Source organism: Pristiophorus japonicus, chromosome 2 (genome assembly GCF_044704955.1).
Source record: "Pristiophorus japonicus isolate sPriJap1 chromosome 2, sPriJap1.hap1, whole genome shotgun sequence".
Lineage (NCBI taxonomy): Eukaryota > Metazoa > Chordata > Chondrichthyes > Pristiophoridae > Pristiophorus > Pristiophorus japonicus.
Window position 1 is genome coordinate 63,294,325 of NC_091978.1, and position 20,873 is coordinate 63,315,197.

A 20,873-nucleotide genomic window follows, 5' to 3' on the forward strand; every position below is an offset into this window, starting at 1 on the left:
TATGGCCTACTCCTGTTCCTATTTCTTATGTTCTTATGAAATGTAATAATGGCTGTCGACACCTACACGCTTTATTACATTCGTAAATGCAGAAGTGTGCAAGGACATACATCCAGGCTCTACAAGATCACAACCAGAACAGTGCTGCAACAGTGTAATGAGACAGGAATAATAAACAATCTCCGAGTAAAAGATCCTCTCGGAATGAGTGATCACAGTATGGTTGAATTTGTCATACAGATTGAAGGTGAGGAAGTAATGTCTCTAACGAGCGTACTATGCTTAAACAAAGGGGACAACAGTGGGATGAGGGCAGAGTTGGCTAAAGTAGACTGGGAACACAGACTAAACAGTGGCAGAACTGAGGAACAGTGGAGGACTTTTAAGGAGCTTTCATAGTGCTCAACAAAAATATATTCCAGTGAAAAAGAAGGGCGGTAAGAGAAGGGATAACCAGCCGTGGATAACCAAGGAAATAAAGGAGAGTATCAAATTAAAAACCAATGCGTATAAGGTGGCCAAGATTAGTGGGAAACTAGAAGATTGGGAACATTTTAAATGACAGCAAAGAATGACTAGGAAAGCAATAAAGAAAGGAAAGATAGATTACGAAAGTAAACTTGCGCAAAACATAAAAACAGATAGTAAAAGCTTTTACCGATATATATAAAACGGAAGAGAGTGACTAAAGTAAATGTTGATCCCTTAGAAGATAAGAAGGGGGATTTAATAATGGGAAATGTGGAAATGGCTGAGACCTTAAACAATTATTTTGCTTCGGTCTTCACAGTGGAAGACACAAAAACCATGCCAAAAATTGCTGGTCATGGGAATGTGGGAAGGGAGGACCTTGAGAAAAGCACCATCACTAGGGGGGTAGTGCTGGACAGGCTAATGGGACTCAAGGTAGACAAGTCCCCTGGTCCTGATGAAATGCATCCCAGAATATTAAAAGTGATGGTGGAAGTTATAGCAGATGCATTTGTTATAATCTACCAAAATTCTCTGGACTCTGGGGAGGTACCAGCGGATTGGAAAGCAGCTAATGTAATGCCTCTGTTTAAAAAAGGGGGCAGACAAAAGGCAGGTAACTATAGGCCAGTTAGTTTAACATCTGTAGTGGGGAAAATGCTTGAAGCTATCATTAAGGAAGAAATAGCGGGACATCTAGATAGGAATAGTGCAATCAAGCAGACGCAACATGGATTCATGAAGGGGAAATCATGTTTAACTAATTTACTGAAATTCTTTGAGGATATAACGAGCATGGTGGATAGAGGTGTACCGATGGATGTGGTGTATTTAGATTTCCAAAAGGCATTCGATAAGGTGCCACACAAAAGGTTACTGCAGAGGATAGAGGTACGCGGAGTCAGAGGAAATGTATTAGCATGGATAGAGAAATGGCTGGCTAACAGAAAGCAGAGAGTCGGGATAAATGGGTCCTTTTCGGGTTGGAAATCGGTGGTTAGTGGTGTGCCACAGGGATCGGTGCTGGGGCCACAACTGTTTACAATATACATAGATGACCTGGAAGAGGGGACAGAGTGTAGTGTAACAAAATTTGCAGATGACACTAAGATTAGTGGGAAAGTGGAATGTGTAGAGGACACAGAGAGGCCGCAAAGAGATTTAGATAGGTTAAGCGAATGGGCTAAGTTTTGGCAGATGGAATACAATGTCGGAAAATGTGAGGTCATCCACCTTGGGAAAAAAAAAAGCAGCAAAAGGGAATATTATTTGAATGGGGAGAAATTACAACATGCTGCGGTGCAGAGGAACCTGGGGGTCCTTGTGCATGAATCCCAAAAAGTTAGTTTGCAGGTGCAGCAGGTAATCAGGAAGGCAAATGGAATGTTGGCCTTCATTGCGAGAGGGATGGAGTACAAAAGCAGGGAGGTCCTGCTGCAACTGTGAGGCCGCACCTGGAGTACTGCGTGCAGTTTTGGTCACCTTACTTAAGGAAGGATATACTAGCTTTGGAGGGGTTACAGAGGCGATTCACTAGGCTGATTCCGGAGATGAGGGGGTTACCTTATGATGATAGATTGAGTAGACTGGGTCTTTACTCATTGGAGTTCAGAAGGATGAGGGGTGATCTTATAGAAACATTTAAAATAATGAAAGAGATAGACAAGATAGAGGCAGAGAGGTTGTTTCCACTGGTCGGGGAGACTAGAACTAGGGGGCACAGCCTCAAAATACCGGGGAGTCAATTTAAAACCGAGTTGAGAAGGAATTTCTTCTCCCAGAGTGTTGTGAATCTGTGGAATTCTCTGCCCAAGGAAGCAGTTGAGGCTAGCTCATTGAATGTATTCAAATCACAGATCGATAGATTTTTAACCAATAAGGGAATTAAGGGTTATGGGGAGCGGGCGGGTAAGTGGAGCTGAGTCCACGACCAGATCAGCCATAATCTTGTTGAATGGCGGAGCAGGCTCGAAGGGCTAGATAGCCTACTCCCGTTCCTAATTCTTATGTTCTTATGTTCTTATGTGCATAGATTCCAGTCAGGTATTTAAAAGTTTCTGGACCCAAATATCTGACATCAATGCAATGCTGTATTTAATGTTGCAGTGCTCTCGAGGTGCCAATATACCTGAAAAGAGATTTTTGATGCCCCTCCAGTGGAGGCAGTAACAGAAATAACAAAGAAAATAGCTGGAAGATCAGTAATGGCACTTTCTGCTTGTTGATCTGTAGAGACCATTTGGAGCATAGCAAATAGTTTGCATCCAGACGTAAAATTGTGATTTGCAATTTTCAAACAACTGCGTACGCATAGTTTACTTTTCTTGATCAGCACTCTTTCTCTGTCAATTTTTCTCCCCATTCCTCCTCTCCTTAAAAAAAACTGATTGACTCTTTGCTGAGATATGCTTCCAAAAGTGCTTGCAGTCCTCCGGTGCTTTCCCGATGTCTTCATTATTCACGAATCATGACAGTAAATGTCTTTGTGATTCAACAACACCCGGCGCCATAGACAAGCACAATCCTTTCTCTAACCAATGCATCTCCCACAGGAGGCATCCGGTAGCAATCAGGAAAGAGAACACGGCCAATTTTCCTTTCCTCAGTTCAGGGGTTCCAAGGCCAACTGCCATTGCTGCAAGTTGCGGGAGTTTCCAGCACCGGGTGTTGACTCAAGCAAACACATCTGTGGGAAGTGTCGCCAACTCATATTGCTGAAGCTCAAAATCTTAGAACTTGAGAAGGAGATGCAGACAAGATGACACATCAGGGAGGAAGAACAGTTTTTGGACCAAGATTTTGAGGGGTTGAACACACCAGTGAGGGAGCAGTCAGTGGAGGAACAAAAATGATTGACTATCCAAGAGATGTGGAAAGGCAAGATTGAAAGTTTAGAACAGGAGCAACTTATGCACTCAACTGGTTTGAAGCACTAGCTTCCTGTGGGGAAAATAAGGATATTAGCTCTAATTTTAAGGTTATGCCCTCTTGATCTGGTCGCCCTAGCAAATGAAATAGCTTCTCTGTATCTACTCTATCAAATCCTTTAATCATCTTAAACACCCCCTTAGTCTTCTCAAGGGAATACAATCCTAGTCGATGCAATCTATATTATTCTGGTGAATCTGCACTGCACCCCCTCCAAGGTCAATATATCCTTCCCAAGGTGCCCAGAACTGGAGCGTAGTACTCCACGTGGAGACTTTTCAAAGATTTATAAACTATAGAGTAACTTACATCCACTACATTACAACTCTCGAGATAAAGGTCAACATTAGCCTTTTGATTATTTTTGTACCTGTGAACTAACTTCTAGGGATTTGTGTACGTAGACACCCAAATCCCTTTGCACCTCCACAGCTTCGAGTTTCTTGCCCTTAAAAAAAATATTCTGATTTGTCTTTCTTGGATCCAAAATGGATTACCTCATACTTCCACATATTGAACTCTATCTATGACAGTTTTGTCTACTGACCTAATCTGTCGCTGTCTCTTTATAACTTTCTGCTCCCCTCTACAGAACTTGCTGTTTGTCCTAACTTAGGGCCCAAATTTGGCACTCCCATTTTTTCGGCGCAACTTCCGAGGGCGCCGAAAAGATCTCCCCGGATTCCGGCCGCTCCGTGGCCTCTCCCATAGCTTGGCGTGCCGTGGTCTGTCCATAGGGGGCAGAGCTAGGGCCCTGCATGAAAAACAGTGCCAGCAGCTCAACGCATGTGCACTGGAGGTTTTGCGCATGCGCAGTAGCTCCTGCCCCAGCCGTGGTGCAGCATGGGACCCGATGCGTTCCGCCCCGATCCCAGGCTGTGTGGCCTTACAACGCACACCGGGCAGTCAGAGTCGGAGGGGACGAGAGAGAGAGTCAGAGTCGGAGGGGACGAGAGAGAGAGTCAGAGTCGGAGGGGACGAGAGAGAGAGTCAGAGTCGGAGGGGACAAGAGAGAGAGAGAAAGTCGGAGGGGGCGAGAGAGAGAGAGTCGGAGGGGGTGAGAGAGAGAGAGTTGGAGGGGGAGGGAGAGTCGGGGGGGGAGGGGAGAGTCGGGGGGGGAGGGAGAGTCGGGGGGGGAGGGAGAGTCGGGGGGGGAGGGAGAGTCGGGGGGAGAGGGAGGGAGAGTCGGGGAGGAGGGAGGGAGAGTCGGGGGGGAGGGAGGGAGAGTCGGGGGGGAGGGAGAGTCGGGGGGGAGGGAGAGTCGGGGGGGAGGGAGAGTCGGGGGGGAGGGAGAGTCGGGGGGGAGGGAGAGTCGGGGGGGAGGGAGAGTCGGGGGGGAGGGAGAGTCGGGGGGGAGGGAGAGTCGGGGGGGAGGGAGAGTCGGGGGGGAGGGAGAGTCGGGGGGGAGGGAGAGTCGGGGGGGAGGGAGAGTCGGGGGGGAGGGAGAGTCGGGGGGGAGGGAGAGTCGGGGGGGAGGGAGAGTCGGGGGGGAGGGAGAGTCGGGGGGGAGGGAGAGTCGGGGGGGAGGGAGAGTCGGGGGGGAGGGAGAGTCGGGGGGGAGGGAGAGTCGGGGGGGAGGGAGAGTCGGGGGGGAGGGAGAGTCGGGGGGGAGGGAGAGTCGGGGGGGAGGGAGAGTCGGGGGGGAGGGAGAGTCGGGGGGGAGGGAGAGTCGGGGGGGAGGGAGAGTCGGGGGGGAGGGAGAGTCGGGGGGGAGGGAGAGTCGGGGGGGAGGGAGAGTCGGGGGGGAGGGAGAGTCGGGGGGGAGGGAGAGTCGGGGGGGAGGGAGAGTCGGGGGGGAGGGAGAGTCGGGGGGGAGGGAGAGTCGGGGGGGAGGGAGAGTCGGGGGGGAGGGAGAGTCGGGGGGGGAGGGAGAGTCGGGGGGGAGGGAGAGTCGGGGGGGGAGGGAGAGTCGGGGGGGGAGGGAGAGTCGGGGGGGAGGGAGAGTCGGGGGGGAGGGAGAGTCGGGGGGGAGGGAGAGTCGGGGGGGAGGGAGAGTCGGGGGGGAGGGAGAGTCGGGGGGGAGGGAGAGTCGGGGGGGAGGGAGAGTCGGGGGGGAGGGAGAGTCGGGGGGGAGGGAGAGTCGGGGGGGAGGGAGAGTCGGGGGGGAGGGAGAGTCGGGGGGGAGGGAGAGTCGGGGGGGAGGGAGAGTCGGGGGGGAGGGAGAGTCGGGGGGGAGGGAGAGTCGGGGGGGAGGGAGAGTCGGGGGGGAGGGAGAGTCGGGGGGAGGGAGGGAGAGTCGGGGAGGAGGGAGGGAGAGTCGGGGAGGAGGGAGGGAGAGTCGGGGAGGAGGGAGGGAGAGTCGGGGAGGAGGGAGGGAGAGTCGGGGAGGAGGGAGGGAGAGTCGGGGAGGAGGGAGGGAGAGTCGGGGAGGAGGGAGGGAGAGTCGGGGAGGAGGGAGGGAGAGTCGGGGAGGAGGGAGGGAGAGTCGGGGAGGAGGGAGGGAGAGTCGGGGAGGAGGGAGGGAGAGTCGGGGAGGAGGGAGGGAGAGTCCGGGAGGAGGGAGGGAGAGTCGGGGAGGAGGGAGGGAGAGTCGGGGAGGAGGGAGGGAGAGTCGGGGAGGAGGGAGGGAGAGTCGGGGGAGGAGGGAGGGAGAGTCGGGGGAGGAGGGAGGGAGAGTCGGGGGAGGAGGGAGGGAGAGTCGGGGGGGAGGGAGGGAGAGTCGGGGAGGAGGGAGGGAGAGTCGGGGAGGAGGGAAGGAGAGTCGGGGAGGAGGGAGGGAGAGTCGGGGAGGAGGGAGGGAGAGTCGGGGAGGAGGGAAGGAGAGTCGGGGAGGAGGGAGGGAGAGTCGGGGACGAGGGAGGGAGAGTCGGGGAGGAGGGAGGGAGAGTCGGGGAGGAGGGAGGGAGAGTCGGGGAGGAGGGAGGGAGAGTCGGGGAGGAGGGAGGGAGAGTCGGGGGAGGAGGGAGGGAGAGTCGGGGGAGGAGGGAGGGAGAGTCGGGGGGGAGGGAGGGAGAGTCGGGGGGGAGGGAGGGAGAGTCGGGGGGGAGGGAAGGAGAGTCGGGGGGGAGGGAGGGAGAGTCGGGGGGGAGGGAGGGAGAGTCGGGGGGGAGGGAGGGAGAGACGGGGGGGGAGGGAGAGTCGGGGGTGGCTCGCTGACTTCCCGGGCCGAGTTGGGAAGGTATCTTTTGTTTATTATTGATGGTTTTTATGCTTCTTGAATGTTGTTGTGAAGGTGTTTAGTGCTTTGCAAGTTCCTCTCCATTTCCCTTCCCCCACACGCCCCCCGCGCCGCCGCCAATCTCTGGCTACCTGCGCTGATTTCTTAACTCTTCGCAAGGGTTTTCTATGTGGCCACATACGCTGGCAACTATTAGCTGTCCAAACTTGCTTAAATGGCCAAAACTGGCATATGAGACTGGTAACACCCACTTTTGAAAAAAAACTAAACTAAAAAAAAATCCTAACTAACCTCACTGCACAAATTGAATAGGCAAAATGGGGATTTTTAAGATACTCCAGAAAGATCAAATTGCTCCAAAAAAAAACGGAGCAACTCCTGGGCAAAATGTATCATCCACAAACTTGGATATACAATTATCTATTCCCTGAAACAAGTAACTGATATATACGATGAAAGTCTAAGGCCCCAGTACAGATCCTTGGTGAACACCAATTATCACTTTCCACCAATCAGATTACATTACGTTTATCCCTACTCTCTCTCCTGCCTTCCAACCAATTATCAACTCATATCCTAAAATTACCTCCAATTCCATGAGCTCCCATTTTTGCTGAGGATATATCACATAGACTGGAATCTATTTTGCAGGGGGAGGAAGAGCAACCTGTTTTCATGGTCCATATGAGAGCCAATGACAAAGAAAAGTCTGAAGTGCTGCAAAATGAATTTAGGAGATGAGGAAACAAGTTTAAGAGCAGGAGTTCACAGACTTATCAAAGGGCTACTTCCCCAGTTGTGCTGAATAGGTTAGGACAAGATAATTAGGGAAATCAATGCGTGGCTAAAAGTGCGGTGTCAGGAAAAGGGTTTCTATTGTTGAACATTGGCACCAGTTCTGTGACAGATGGGAACTATTCTGCAAGGAGGGCCTGCAGCTGAACAGGGAGGATGATAAGTACTGTCAGAAAAGATAAAAGCGAAAAGTGGCTAGGTATTTAAACTTGGAAGGGATGGGGCTGTGAAAATAAAACCAACCAAGATCAGCTAATAATGAAAAGCAAAATAGGCAAGGATAATATTCATGCAGAAAACAATTAACTTGGAGAGAAATGGAATAGAAAGATAAAATAAAATTGACTAGTTATAAATGCGGGAAAGATCAAAGTAAAGAAACAGAAAAAAAGAAAGACTTGGATTTATGTAGCGCCTTTCACGATCAATGGACGTCTCAAAGCGCTTTACAGCCAATGAAGTACTTTTGGAGTGTAGTCACTGTTGTAATGTAGGAAACATGGCAGCCAAATTGTGCACAAGCAAGTTCCCACAAACAGCAATGTGATAATGACCAGCTAATCTGTTTTTTTTGTTATATTGATTGAGGGATTGGCCAGGTCACCGGGGATAACTCCCCTGCTCTTCTTCGAAATAGTGCATTGGGATCTTTTATGTCCACTTGAGAGCAGACGGGGCCTTGGTTTAATGTCTCATCCGAAAGACAGCATCTCCGACAGTGCAGCACTCCCTCAGCACTTCACTAGAGTGTCAGCCTAGATTTATGTGCTCAAATTCCTGGAGTGGGACTTGAACCACAACCTTCTGACTCAGAGGCAAGAGTGCTACCCACTGAGCCTTAGCTGACACAAAGATGGGGGTAACAGACAAAGAAATGATGCGGAAAGGACTAGAGTTTTTTTTTAAACGAAGAAAGTTTAAAATGCATGCATTGCAATGTGCAGAGCATGTGATATTAACTGGGGAAACTGGGAGCAATTATTTTATAGCAAGTTCCAGGCTTAATGATAATAAATGAAACCTGATTGTAAACTTGACAAGAATGGAAAATAATAATATTGGGGTCTAATATATTCAGGAGGGATAGAAAAGATAAGAAAGGACAAGGACTGGCAATATTGGTAACAGAACGCTGTTGGAGAGAGTTGATGTTGACAAGGAAGGGGTACAGACTTGTTGGAACTCAAAAATAATAAAGGGCGTGTTACATTACTAAAAGTGTATTGCAGACCTGCTTATTGTGGAAAGGAAATGAAAGAAGAAATTTGCAGTTAGATTAGATAAGATTTTAGATAGGTTAGTTAGACTAAAGTAAGACAAATGCCAGGGCAAGACAGGCTACATTCTAGGATCCAGATAGCAGAGGCTGCAGAGACCCTAGAAATTATATTGCAGGGACTCCATTGAGTGAGTTTGTGTGCCGAAGGACTGGAGAATTGGAAATGTAGTACCAATTTTTAAATAAGGGACACAGAGCTAATTCAAATACTTCCAGGCCAGTTAGCTTAACACCAGTCACAGGGAAAATTTTAAATCTTTAACTAAGGATGAAATTACCATTGATCAAGATAAAGAGAAAATAGTTAGAAGTAGCCAGCACAAATTTCAAAAGGGATGACCATGCTCAACAAGGTTCATAGAATTCTTTGAGGGAGTAACAATCGTGGTAGATGGAGGAAATGCAGTTAATGTGGTAGAAGAAGAACGTGCATTGATATAGCACCTTTCACGACCACCAGACTAAGGTGACCATGGACTTTAGAAAAGCCTATGACAAAGTACTACATGGGAGATTACTACAGAAGACTAAGGTATAGAATTAGTTCAGAGAATAGCAAACTGTATTAAAAATCGGTTAGAAGGCAGAAAGGTAGGAATTAAGGGCATTTTTTCCAGAGTAGTTGAAAGTGGATAGTGGTGCCCTACAAGGTTCAATTCTGTGGTCACTTCTGTTCATTGAATATTAATAGTTTTAATATAGGCCAAGAGGGAGTGGTGTCAAAATTTGGAGATTAGACCAAAATAGAAGGTACAGTTAATTCTTTAGAAGATCAAAAGGAAGCTGCGATGGGATATTGCTATGATGGGAGAATGGGCTAAAAAGTGCAAGATGGAATTGTTTGTCATTAAGTGTAACATGGTATAACATGGTAACATTTTGCTTTAAAACAATTAACAGCAGTTATTATAGTCTGAATAGAGGTAGGCTCGATGAGGTGGAAGAGCATTAGGACTAAAGGTAAAGGCAGCACCTCAGCTAATGGAATTCTTGGTTTTATTACAAAAGATACAACATTTTAAAGTCAAAAGATATCAAAGATATTAAAGACCTCAGTTAGATTACTGTTTGCAGTATTTGGGCTACACACTACAGGGAAGAATACCGAGTCTTTAGAGAGGGTACATTGCAGATTCACATGAATGCTGTCTAACACGAGCAAGTACCAATACAATGGACAGTAACAGGAGTAAACAAATTTAATGATGATAAAATGAACTAATGGGGAGGTTAGAATTTTATTTTGCACAGGTGACTGTTAGAATACGGAATTCCCTGTCACAAACTGTGACTGAAACAGGATCCATAAACTGTTTTGAAAGTGAATTACATTAGATGGTAGAAAAAGTGGAATATTAAAATGCAGCATGTGAGAGAGATATTAGGCGAGCTGGCACTGAATTTGTGGCCGGGATGACGGCAAACTGTCAGAGTACACCGCCATACCCTCTTTGAAACGGATAGCAACTTTGGGATTTGGGAAATCCCAAAGTTGCAATCTGTCAATGACAGCTCTGAAATTGGCTGAAAAGCGCACATCCCCCCCCCACCTCACCCCCGCACCCCCCCGCCGGCCCCCCACAGAACCGGCAAAGAGTGAAATCTCAGAAATCATTGAAACTGATAAAAACTTTGGTTCATCTGCAGTAGGCACACTGTTAAATTCCCCACTAAACGTTAGACCCAAAGGGATTAGGTGTAACTGGGGTTCTAACAGCGTTATGACTGCTAAACAAAGGTTAAGTGCCTCAAAAACTATTTGTTCAGTGTGAAATTTGTCCACTTTAATAAAAATTAACATTTAAGAAACTTTAAAAAAAAAATTTTTACTTTTTTTTTAAGTTTGTGTATCTTTATTTTAGGTTTGCCTTTTTCCCATGTAAGGACCCCAATCTCTCTTTAGCTCTCTCTAACTGTCTTAAAAAGTTAGAATTTTAAGAGCTTCCTTGTTCGCTGTCTGTGAGAATTCTTCCTTTTGATAGGCTGCTTAGACAGCCTGTTGATGTCACAGCAGTTCGAACAAGGGGATTCCCACTAAGTTCTGTTGAATTGAATTGAAGGTCAGAAAACCCGAAGTTCTCGACACAGGGATTGCGAGATCCTTGGGCTGTGCATACTTCAGGGCCAGCGGCGAATGCCTTCACTTCGCTGCTGACCACAAATTCAGGCTGTCTCCTGTGGAGAAAAATATTGGGGAAAATTTTATGGCTGAAAGGACTGTTTCTGTGCTGTCATATTCTATAATTAGGAGAGTGTTGGTTGGAGCATGCAAGAGAGTATGGAAAGGCTCTAGGATTGTCCTTTGGTACTCCAGCACAAATATTCCAGGGCATCTGTGTTCTCGGTAAACGTCAAAGGTAATTATTTTTCAAGTGCAATTTATGGCTGCCTCTGGATGTCTGCTGTTGTGCTCAGGTAACATACAAGAATATATCAAAATGAAAAAAAATATTGCATTGGTCAAATCTGCCCTACGTTCTCAAATTTTACTTCAGTAAATTTCAGCTGCATTTTTCAGCAGTTTATATAACACAAATCTTTAGTGGTTAGAAAAAGCCTGAGCACTTGCTAACCCGGATTCCAGTTTATTGGACTTGTTATTTGAAGTCTCATTCGGTACTATCTCCTTCCCTTTCAAAACCGTCATTATCATCCCTTCCTCAAAAGACTCATACCAGAATCTCTATAATTGAAAACTACTGCCCCATCTCCAATCTCCTTTTCATCTCCAAAGTCCTTGAACATGTTGTTTCCTCCAAAATCCATGCCAATCTTTCCCGCAACTCCATGTTTGAATCTCTCCAAACAGATTTCCACCCCTGCCACAATACTGAAATGGCCCTAATCAAAGTCACAAATGATATCCTCTGTGACTGTGACCATGGCACATTATCCCTCCTCGTCCTCCTTGACACGTCTGCAACCTTTGACAGTGTTGACCACACCATCCTTTGCCACACCTCTCCTCCGCTGTCCATCTCAGTGGGACTGCCATCACTTGATCCACTCTAACCTATCCGATTGTAGCCACAGCATATCCAAGTAATGGCTTCGCTTTCCACCTTCGCACTGTTACCTCTGGAGTCCCCCAAGGATCCATTCTTGGCCCCCTCCTTGACGACATCAACCAAACATGTCGCCAGGTTCCACATTTACACTGACGACATCCAGCTCTTCCTTTCCACCATCTCAACTGACCTCCCCACTGCCTCGGTATTGTGAGCCTGCTTGTCTGGCATCTACTCCTGGATGAACTGCGATTTCTTCCAATTGTAAAATTGGGAAGACTGAAACCATCGTCTTCAGCCACTGACTCAGATTGAAACCGAATGTTCACAGCCTTGGCATTCTATTTGACCCAGAACTGATCCTCCGATCCCATATCCTCTCCATCACAAAGACCACCTACTTCCAATTCCATAATCCCACCCCTGCCTCAGCCCATCTGCTGCGGAAACCCTAATCCATGCCTTTGGCACCTTCAGACTCGACTATTCCAATGCCCTCCTTTCCATACGCCACCCTCAATAAACTTAAGCTCATCCAAAACTCTTTCTGCCCGTATCATAATCCGTACAAAGTCCCGCTTGCTCATCAACCATGGTCGCCAACCTACACTGGCTTGCAATCTTCCAACGTCAAAAACTTATCAACTTCATGTTCAAATCCCTCACCTCTCCCTTTCTCTGTAACCTCCTCTAAACCTACAAACCCCCCCAAAATTCTATATTCCTCCAACTCTGGCCTCCTTTGCATTCCCCACTTCCTTCGCCCCACCAGTGAAGGCCATGTCTTCAGCTGACTAGGCCTGAAGCTTTGGAAGTCCTTCCCTAAACCTTTCCATCTTTAAGACTCTCCTTAAAACTTCTCTCTTTGGCCAAGCTTTTAATCATCTCATAAGATCTCTTTCTTTGGCTTGGTGTCAATTGTTGTCTGATTACACTTCTGTGAAGTGCCAGGGTACATTTTCCTACATTAAAGGGGCTCGACAAATGCAAGTTGTTGTTGTAATGTATTGTCGTCACTAGGATGTCAATAACATATTATGGTGACCGTGTGTTTGGGGAAATTATGTCCATTGAGCCACAGAAAGCACCCAACAATTATACATTTTGACTTTCAAACTTGAGTTTCAAGAAATCATTCTGAGCTACAACACTAGCATGAAATATTGGTCATGTAAGTAATAGGAGAAATTTTAGATCAACAATTTAAGCTCACATAAAATATGCAATACACGCTTAGGGACAACAGTGGTACACTAAAATTAACACTAAATTCAGAACAATATTCTCAACAGATTTGCAATACCCCCATCTATTTATTTTTAATTGTATGAACTTTAAACTCCAGAAACATCCTTCTAAATAAAATCAATTTATCAATAGCAGTAAATAGACAAACAAATTGAACTTTAGTTCTGCAATAACCAGTGTACTGTGTCTTACCCTGGATGGGCTCGGATGACCCCCGACTCCCCAGGATCCGGAGCTCGTTCTGTCTTCCAGACCTAAATGCAAGAAAAAGAAATGTCCCCATCAGCTTCATGGGTTGTGCTGAATGTAACGATGTCCCAAAAGCTTTCCTCCCATGAACATTAATGTCCCATTTTATAGTTCAGGCAATAGTAAACGGAAAAGATGGGTTTCTGAAAAGTTTACTTAGCCAATGATGCTTTTAGAAGTCGGCTTCATTTTTCAAAACATTCCTGATACTCCTTGCATCTCTTTACGTTTTTTTTAATGATTGGAAATTAACCATAATGAAATTACCACATTTTAAACCGATTTTTTTTGGCCAAACATTTTGTTCTGTACTTGGAATATTTTAAAAATAAACACCACCAAGAAGGGATGCCACTAAAAGTCACACAAATCATGAATTCCAGGTTTAATCCACAGTTGGTTGTGAGTTTTTGATCTCATCTGGGGTCATATTAGGGGCATTGCAATTGGCTCAGTGGTCCTAGTTGCAGGGAGGACAGCCTGCCAGAAATCCAGGTATCAAATGGCCTCTGTTGGCAGTGCGTGTGAGAACTATCGGTGAGAACAGGTTCAATTCCAACTGTGACATCTCCTGTGGCTGAATAACCTGCCAATCCTGTAAAAGCTCACACATGAATAATGACCACCTGGCCAAGATACCATAGAGCACTCGCAGCCATGAAACCATAAACCAGCAAAAGGAGATGAGAGACGTTGGGAAAGAAAATTGGTCAAAAAGAAATATATATGCAGATTCAGAGTATTGCAACAAATCAAATACAAATTACACAAGAGCAGTGAATAATTCTTGTAATAAATTCATATATGACCAATCCATCAACATATATTGAACTCAAGACAAGGGACACATCACATGGGTACAGCATCATGGAGCCAATATTGCAGGGAGGGAGAAAGGGGAAGGAAAAAGGGGGAAATTTCATCACAAATTATCACTCGAAAACTGGAATAATCTTTTGGTCAGCAGTAATAGAACAGGAGACTAGCATGAAGTGAGAAAAAGCTTCCAGTTATAAAGTATAACATCCATCTGATATCACAAAGCACTTTACAACTTTAGAAAACAATTCCTCCGTTCTCTCTGCAGATATTGCCTGATCTGAGTATTGCCTGCATTTTTTGCTTTTGTTTCAGATTTCCAGCATCTGCAGTGTTTTGCTTTTTGTTCCCATATTTGATGGTATTGGTTGAGAGAGTAATATTGACCAGGATAACAGGAAAACACCTGTTCTTTCAATAGTGCCATGGGAACTTTCAATCTAATCAGGTTAAACATCTCATTCAAAAGATGGCACCTCTGACAATGCAGCACTCCTTCAGTACTACATCAGTCTAGACTATGTACTGATGTCCATAGCAGCTCTTGAATTTTCTATCTTATTACTCAGAGCAGATAGTACAGGATTTCAATATTAGTATCTGGGAACTATATGCAAGGAAGTTAGGCAAGGACGGGATCAGACTGGGCTGTGATGTGATCTGTAATTGATATCCACTGCATTGATCTCGGCAAGTTATGGAGGGCTGCTGGCATCCCTGGAACCATACCCCAGGACTGGAGAACATAATGTGGGCTGACACTTCAATACAGTACTGCATTGTCAAGTGCCATCTTTTGGATGAGATGTTAAAAATGAGGCCGTGTCTTTCTGTTCAGGTGGACAAAAAAGATCCCAAGGCACTATCCAAAGAGGAGCTGTAGACTTCGTATAGTGTTCTGACCAATATTTAGCCTACATCCAACACCAATCGAAACAGATTAATTGGTCATTTATTTCATTGCTGTTTGTTTATCAATAATGTGCTGTAGTATAACAGTGAATACACTCCAAAAGTAGCTCATTGGATGTGAAGCAATTTAGGACATCCTGAGAACACGCAAAGTGCTACATAAATGCAAGTTTGTTCACTCTTATGTACAAGACTACTGTATGTGTAAATATTTAGCTTAGCTACCTCAGAATCATGGGTTTGAATCTAATGCCAGGAGGTTGAGGTCATAATCTAAGTTGACATTCCAATACAGTACGCAGGGAGCGGTGCATTATCGAGAGATGCTTTGATTGGTCATTAAACCAAAGTTTAATGACCAATCAAAGCATCTGCCTATTCTGGTGGTTCAGGGTGAAGTTAAAGATGCAAAGGCACTATTTGCAAAAGGGCTGAATTGTCCTCTGTGGTCAACATTATTTTCTCAACTAGTATCATAAGGTAATTTATCTTGTTGCTGTTTTTTTGGTATCTTGCTGTGCACGAACAGTTTCCATGTTTGTCTAAATATCAATGCTTCAAAATAATTCATTGTATGTGATGTGCTTAAAGACATTTGAGAGACATGATAAAGCACGATATAGATTTATACAGTTCAAAATTTAGGAATTTCACTTATCTGCCAATTTCCATTACCTAGCCAGAGGGTAAGTGAATAATAGAGGTTCCAATGTGCCACAAAATTACTTCAAGAAACATTCATGGATCAACTGCTGAATCTCAGTGCTGAAGACACATCTGAAGTGTTCGCAACCAGCTTCAGCCAGAAGTGCCAAGTGGATCATCCTTCTCGGCCTCCTCCTGAGGTTTTCACCATCACAGATAGAAACATAGAAAATAGGTGCAGGAGTAGGCCATTCGGCCCTTCGAGCCTGCACCACCATTCAATGAGTTCATGGCTGAACATACAACCTCAGTACCCCATTCCTGCTTTCTCGCCATACCCCTTGATCCCCCTAGTAGTAAGGACTACATCTAACTCCTTTTTGAATATATTTAGTGAATTGGCTTCAACAACTTTCTGTGATAGAGAATTCCACAGGTTCACCAATCTCTGGGTGAAGAAGTTTCTCCTCATCTCGGTCAGAAATGGCTTACCCCTTATCCTTAGACTGTGACCCCTTGTTCTGGACTTCCCCAACATTGGGAACATTCTTCCTGCATCTAACCTGTCTAAACCCGTCAGAATTTTAAACGTTTCTATGAGGTCCCCTCTCATTCTTCCGAACTCTAGTGAATACAAGCCCAGTTGATCCAGTCTTTCTTGATATGTGAGTCCCGCCATCCTGGGAATAGGTCTGGTGAACCTTCACTGCACTCCCTCAATAGCAAGAATGTCCTTCCTCAAGTTAGGAGACCAAAACTGTACACAATACTCCAAGAGTGGCCTCACCAAGTCCCTGTACAACTGTAGTAACACCTCCCTGCCCCTGTACTCAAATCCCCTCGCTATGAAGGCCAACATGCCATTTGCTTTCTTAACCGCCTGCTGTACCTGCATGCCAACCTTCAATGACTGATGTACCATGACACCCAGGTCTCGTTGCACCTCCCCTTTTCCTAATCTGTCACCATTCAGATAATAGTCTGTCTCTCTGTTTTTACCACCAAAGTGGATAACCTCACATTTATCCACATTATACTTCATCTGCCATGCATTTGCCCACTCACCTAACCTATCCAAGTCACTCTGCAGTCTCATAGCAACCTCATCGCAGCTCACACTGCCACCCAACTTAGTGTCATCCGCAAATTTGGAGATACTACATTTAATCCCCTCGTCCAAATCATTAATGTACAATGTAAACAGCTGGGGCCCCAGCACAGAACCTTGCAGTACCCCACTAGTCACTGCCTGCCATTCTGAAAAGTCCCCATTTACTCCTACTCTTTGCTTCCTGTCTGACAACCAGTTCTCAATTCATGTCAGCACACTACCCCCAATCCCATGTGCTTTAACTGTGCACATTAATCTCTTGTGTGGGACCTTGTCGAAAGCCTTCTGAAAGTCCAAATATACCACATCAACTGGTTCTCCCTTGTCCACTCTACTGGAAACATCCTCAAAAAATTCCAGAAGATGTGTCAAGCTTGATTTCCCTTTCACAAATCCATGCTGACTTGGACCCATCATGTCACCACTTTCCAAATGCGCTGCTATGACATCCTTAATAATTGATTCCATCATTTTACCCACTATTGATGTCAGGCTGACCGGTCTAAAAAGTGGGGTTACATTGGCTCCCCTCCACTCGATAGGAACTGATGCCCGTCCTCAGCCAATTTGATTCACTCCACTGGACACAGCAAAGTTTACGGAGCCCAACAATACCCCGGGTGTAGTGCTGAAGCCATGTGCTCCAGAACTAGGCATGCCCTTAACTAAACTGTTCGAGTACAGCTACAACACTGGCATCTAGCTGATAATGTGGAAGATTATCCACGAAAAGCAGGACAAATCCAATCCGGCCAAATACCACCCCATCATCCGACTCGCAAAGTGATGGAAGGTGTCATCAACAGTGCAATCAAGTGGCAGTTACTCACTAATAACCTGCTCACCGATGCTCAGTTTGTGTTCAGCCAGAACCATTAGGCGCCAGACCTCATTACAGCCTTGGTATAAATATGGACACAAGACCTGAATTTAAGACGTGAGGTGTGAATGACTGATCTTGACATCAAGGCAGCATCTGACTGAGTGTGGCACCAAGGAGCCCCAGTAAAACTGAAGTCAGTGAGGATTAGGGGGAAAACACTCGGCTGGAGTCACGCTCAGCACGAAGGAAGATGGTTGCGGTCGTTGGAGGCCAATCATTTCAGCCGTAGGACATGGCTGCAGGAGTTCCTCAGGGCAGCATCCTAGGCCCAACTATCTTCAGATGCTTCATCAATGAACTTCTCTCCATCATAACAACAAATAACAACTTGTATTTATATAGCGTCTTTAACATAGTGAAACATCCCACGGTCATAAGTGGAGCGTTCACTGATGTTTGCACAGTTTTCAGCTCCCTTTGCAATTCCTCAGATAATGATGCAGATAATAATGGAATTAATCCATTTTTCTCCCTTTTAATCCCTCAACTAACCTCAAAATACCTGGACTTAATATGCGGACACATCTCAACATTTTCACACCTAGCCTAGCACTGTTCACGGTGCACACAATAGAAACCCGATTACAGAACGAGTTAGGAGGACCCTTAATTGCAACATTTTCCTTAAATCTGACCCCAATGCCTATCAATTCAACAATTTAATCCTTTCAGATAATCCAGGGATCTCATTTGTTGCACATCACAAACCATCTGTTTTTATATCGCAGACTAAAAAAACATTCAATAAGAAACAGAAAATGCTGCAGAGCACGTCAGACAGCATCTGAAACGCAGGTTAATGTTTTGATTGAACCCTTCATTAGGTAACACAAACAGGGATCAGCTACACACTAAATGTGTGTCTGCAGATAATTACCCCAGTAAGTTAACTCTCTTTTTCTGTCTCTAGCGCAAAAGAAATGGTAGGTTACCATTTCAGGTGGGACCCTTCGTGAGAGCTCAGTGTTCTGATACAGGGTCACATCCAAAACTTTCGTCAATGTTGCTATTTCAGATGCTGCCCCGCTGTATACTTCCAACATTGATTTTTTTTTCTCAAAAGAATTCAAACTCTCTTTATACTAAACTACATTTATACAGATTAAAACTGCAACATTTTCAATAACTGTTAACCTATTCTACTACATCTGACAGAACAGGTACAAGTGGACAGTACTGTTTTAAACTTGGACACTTCAGCCAGAGTTTGTTTTATTCTTGGTTAGAAATTTAGGTTGCATATAATTATGACAACCACATATACAAAACCGGTAATCTCAGGATTGTGAATGTTGTTCTTCCCCCTATTTCAGGTCAAGCTAACCCCCCACACACACACACACACATTCCTTCAATATGCCAGCTATATGCCGCCAGAACCTACATCTGAGATACCTTCAGTTGATCAAATAAATCAGGTCACCAATAAGAGAATATAGGTTAATACTCTTAACTTGAACTGGAGGAGGGAGTTAAATTTGCTTTGCTCCATGTTTCTTCAATAAGGAATGCTGTAACGTGATAATAAAACTGTACTGGATTTAATATTTAAACATCAAAGAATCAGTCTCTCTGCCGATTTCTCATTAATCCAAATCTTTTGTTTTGTTGCCTGTCTCAATGTACCTTGCTCATTACTTAAACGTACAAATATAAAATAGTAGATTCAACAATATACCAGCTCTCAGGAACAATTCAAGGCCATTTAATCCCATCTAATCTCTAAAATCACTACTCTCTCAAGTGCATGCAATTTTCTCTTGATTTATTTATACTGCCTGCTCCAACAGTGTTTCTTGATAGTTATTCCATAATTATTACCTTTATAGGTTGAACTCCAAGTCATAGTCAACATCTTCACCAAGGCGTACAAAAGCATGGACCTTATACTAAACATCTGTAAACAAAGGTCCTTCACCAACCTGACCTCGCCACATATCACTGCCCCCCAGTCATAAAGATCCACGGCGCTGCCCTGGACAACTTGGACCACTTTCCATACCTCGGGAGCCTATTATCAGCAAAGACAGACATCGACGATGAGGTTCAACACTGCTTCCATTGCACCAGTGCAGCCTTTGGCAGCCTGAAGAAGTGTGTGTTCGAAGATCAGGCCCTCAAATCTGGCACCAATCTTATGGTCTACAGGGCTGTAATGATACCCGCCCTCCTGTATGGCTCAGAGACGTGGACCATATACAGTAAACACTTCAAATCGCTGGAGAAATACCACCAGCGTTGTCTCCGCAAGATCCTGCAAATCCCCTGGGAGGACAGATGCACCAACGTTAGCGTCCTCGATCAGGTCAACATCCCCAGCATCGACGCACTGACCACACTCGACCAGCTCCATTGGGCAGGCCACATTGTTCGCATGCCTGACATAAGACTCCCAAAGCAAGCGCTCTACTTGGAACTCTTACACAGCAAGCGAGCCCCATGTGGGCAGAGGAAACGTTTCAAGGACACCCTCAAAGCCTCCTCGATAAAATGCAACATCCCCACCAACACCTGGGAATCCCTGGCCAAAGACCGCCCTAAGTGGAGGAAGAGCATCCAGGAGGGCGCTGAGCACCTCGAGTCTCGTTGCCGAGAGCATGCCGAAAACAAGCGCAGGTAGCGGAAGGAGCGTGCGGCAAGCCAGACTCCCCACTCACCCTTTCCTTCAATGACTTTCTGTTCCACCTGTGACAGAGACTGTAATTCCCGTATTGGACTATACAGTCACCTAAGAACTCACTTTTAGAGTGAAAGCAAATCTTCCTCAATTTCGAAGAACTGCCTATGATATGATGACCCTTTTAGCTTCCCTTTTCACTCCTAAATTCGTAATTCTTTAAATGTATGTCCTTGTCATCACCCTCTCCTCAAAAATGCACCCTTGACACACCTCTGCTCTGGTGCCATCTTCCCCACAACTCCATGTTTGAAGCGCTCCAATCGGGTGTCTGCACCTGGCACAGCCATGAAACAGTCTTAGTGTCATAAATGACATCCTGTATGACTGTAACCATGGTGCACTATCCATCCTTATTCTTCTCATCCTACCTGCAGCGTTTGACACAGTTGGCCGCACCATGCTCCTCGAACAACTCTCCTCCACTGTCCAGCTGAGTGGGACTGTCCACACCTGGTTCCACTCTTGGCTATCCAGTTGTTGCCAGATAATCCCCTGCAGTGGCTTCTCTTCACTCTCCTGCACCATTACTCTGGAGTTCCCCCAAGGAGCTATCCTTGGCCCACTCCCATTTCTCATCTATATGCTGCCATTCGGTGACATCCTCCAAAAACACGTTAAGTTCCACATGTATGCTGATGACACTCAGCTCTACCTCTCCAACACCTCTCTTGACCCCTCCTACAGCTTGCTTGAATGAATCACAATTTCCTCCACTTAAACATTGGGA

General features: G+C 45.6%; 1 protein-coding gene across 12 annotated transcripts in view; it reads right to left on the bottom strand.

Moving 5' to 3' along the window:
* LOC139238943 (transcription factor 4-like) overlaps nucleotides 1–20,873 on the bottom strand; it is a 652,736-nt gene that overhangs the window by 468,099 nt on the left and 163,764 nt on the right. For all 12 annotated transcript variants that reach the window (XM_070867526.1, XM_070867515.1, XM_070867541.1 and 9 more), the window contains one exon: nucleotides 13,040–13,101. In XM_070867526.1, the coding sequence (XP_070723627.1) occupies nucleotides 13,040–13,101 (62 nt within the window). The remainder of the gene's footprint in view (nucleotides 1–13,039; nucleotides 13,102–20,873) is intronic.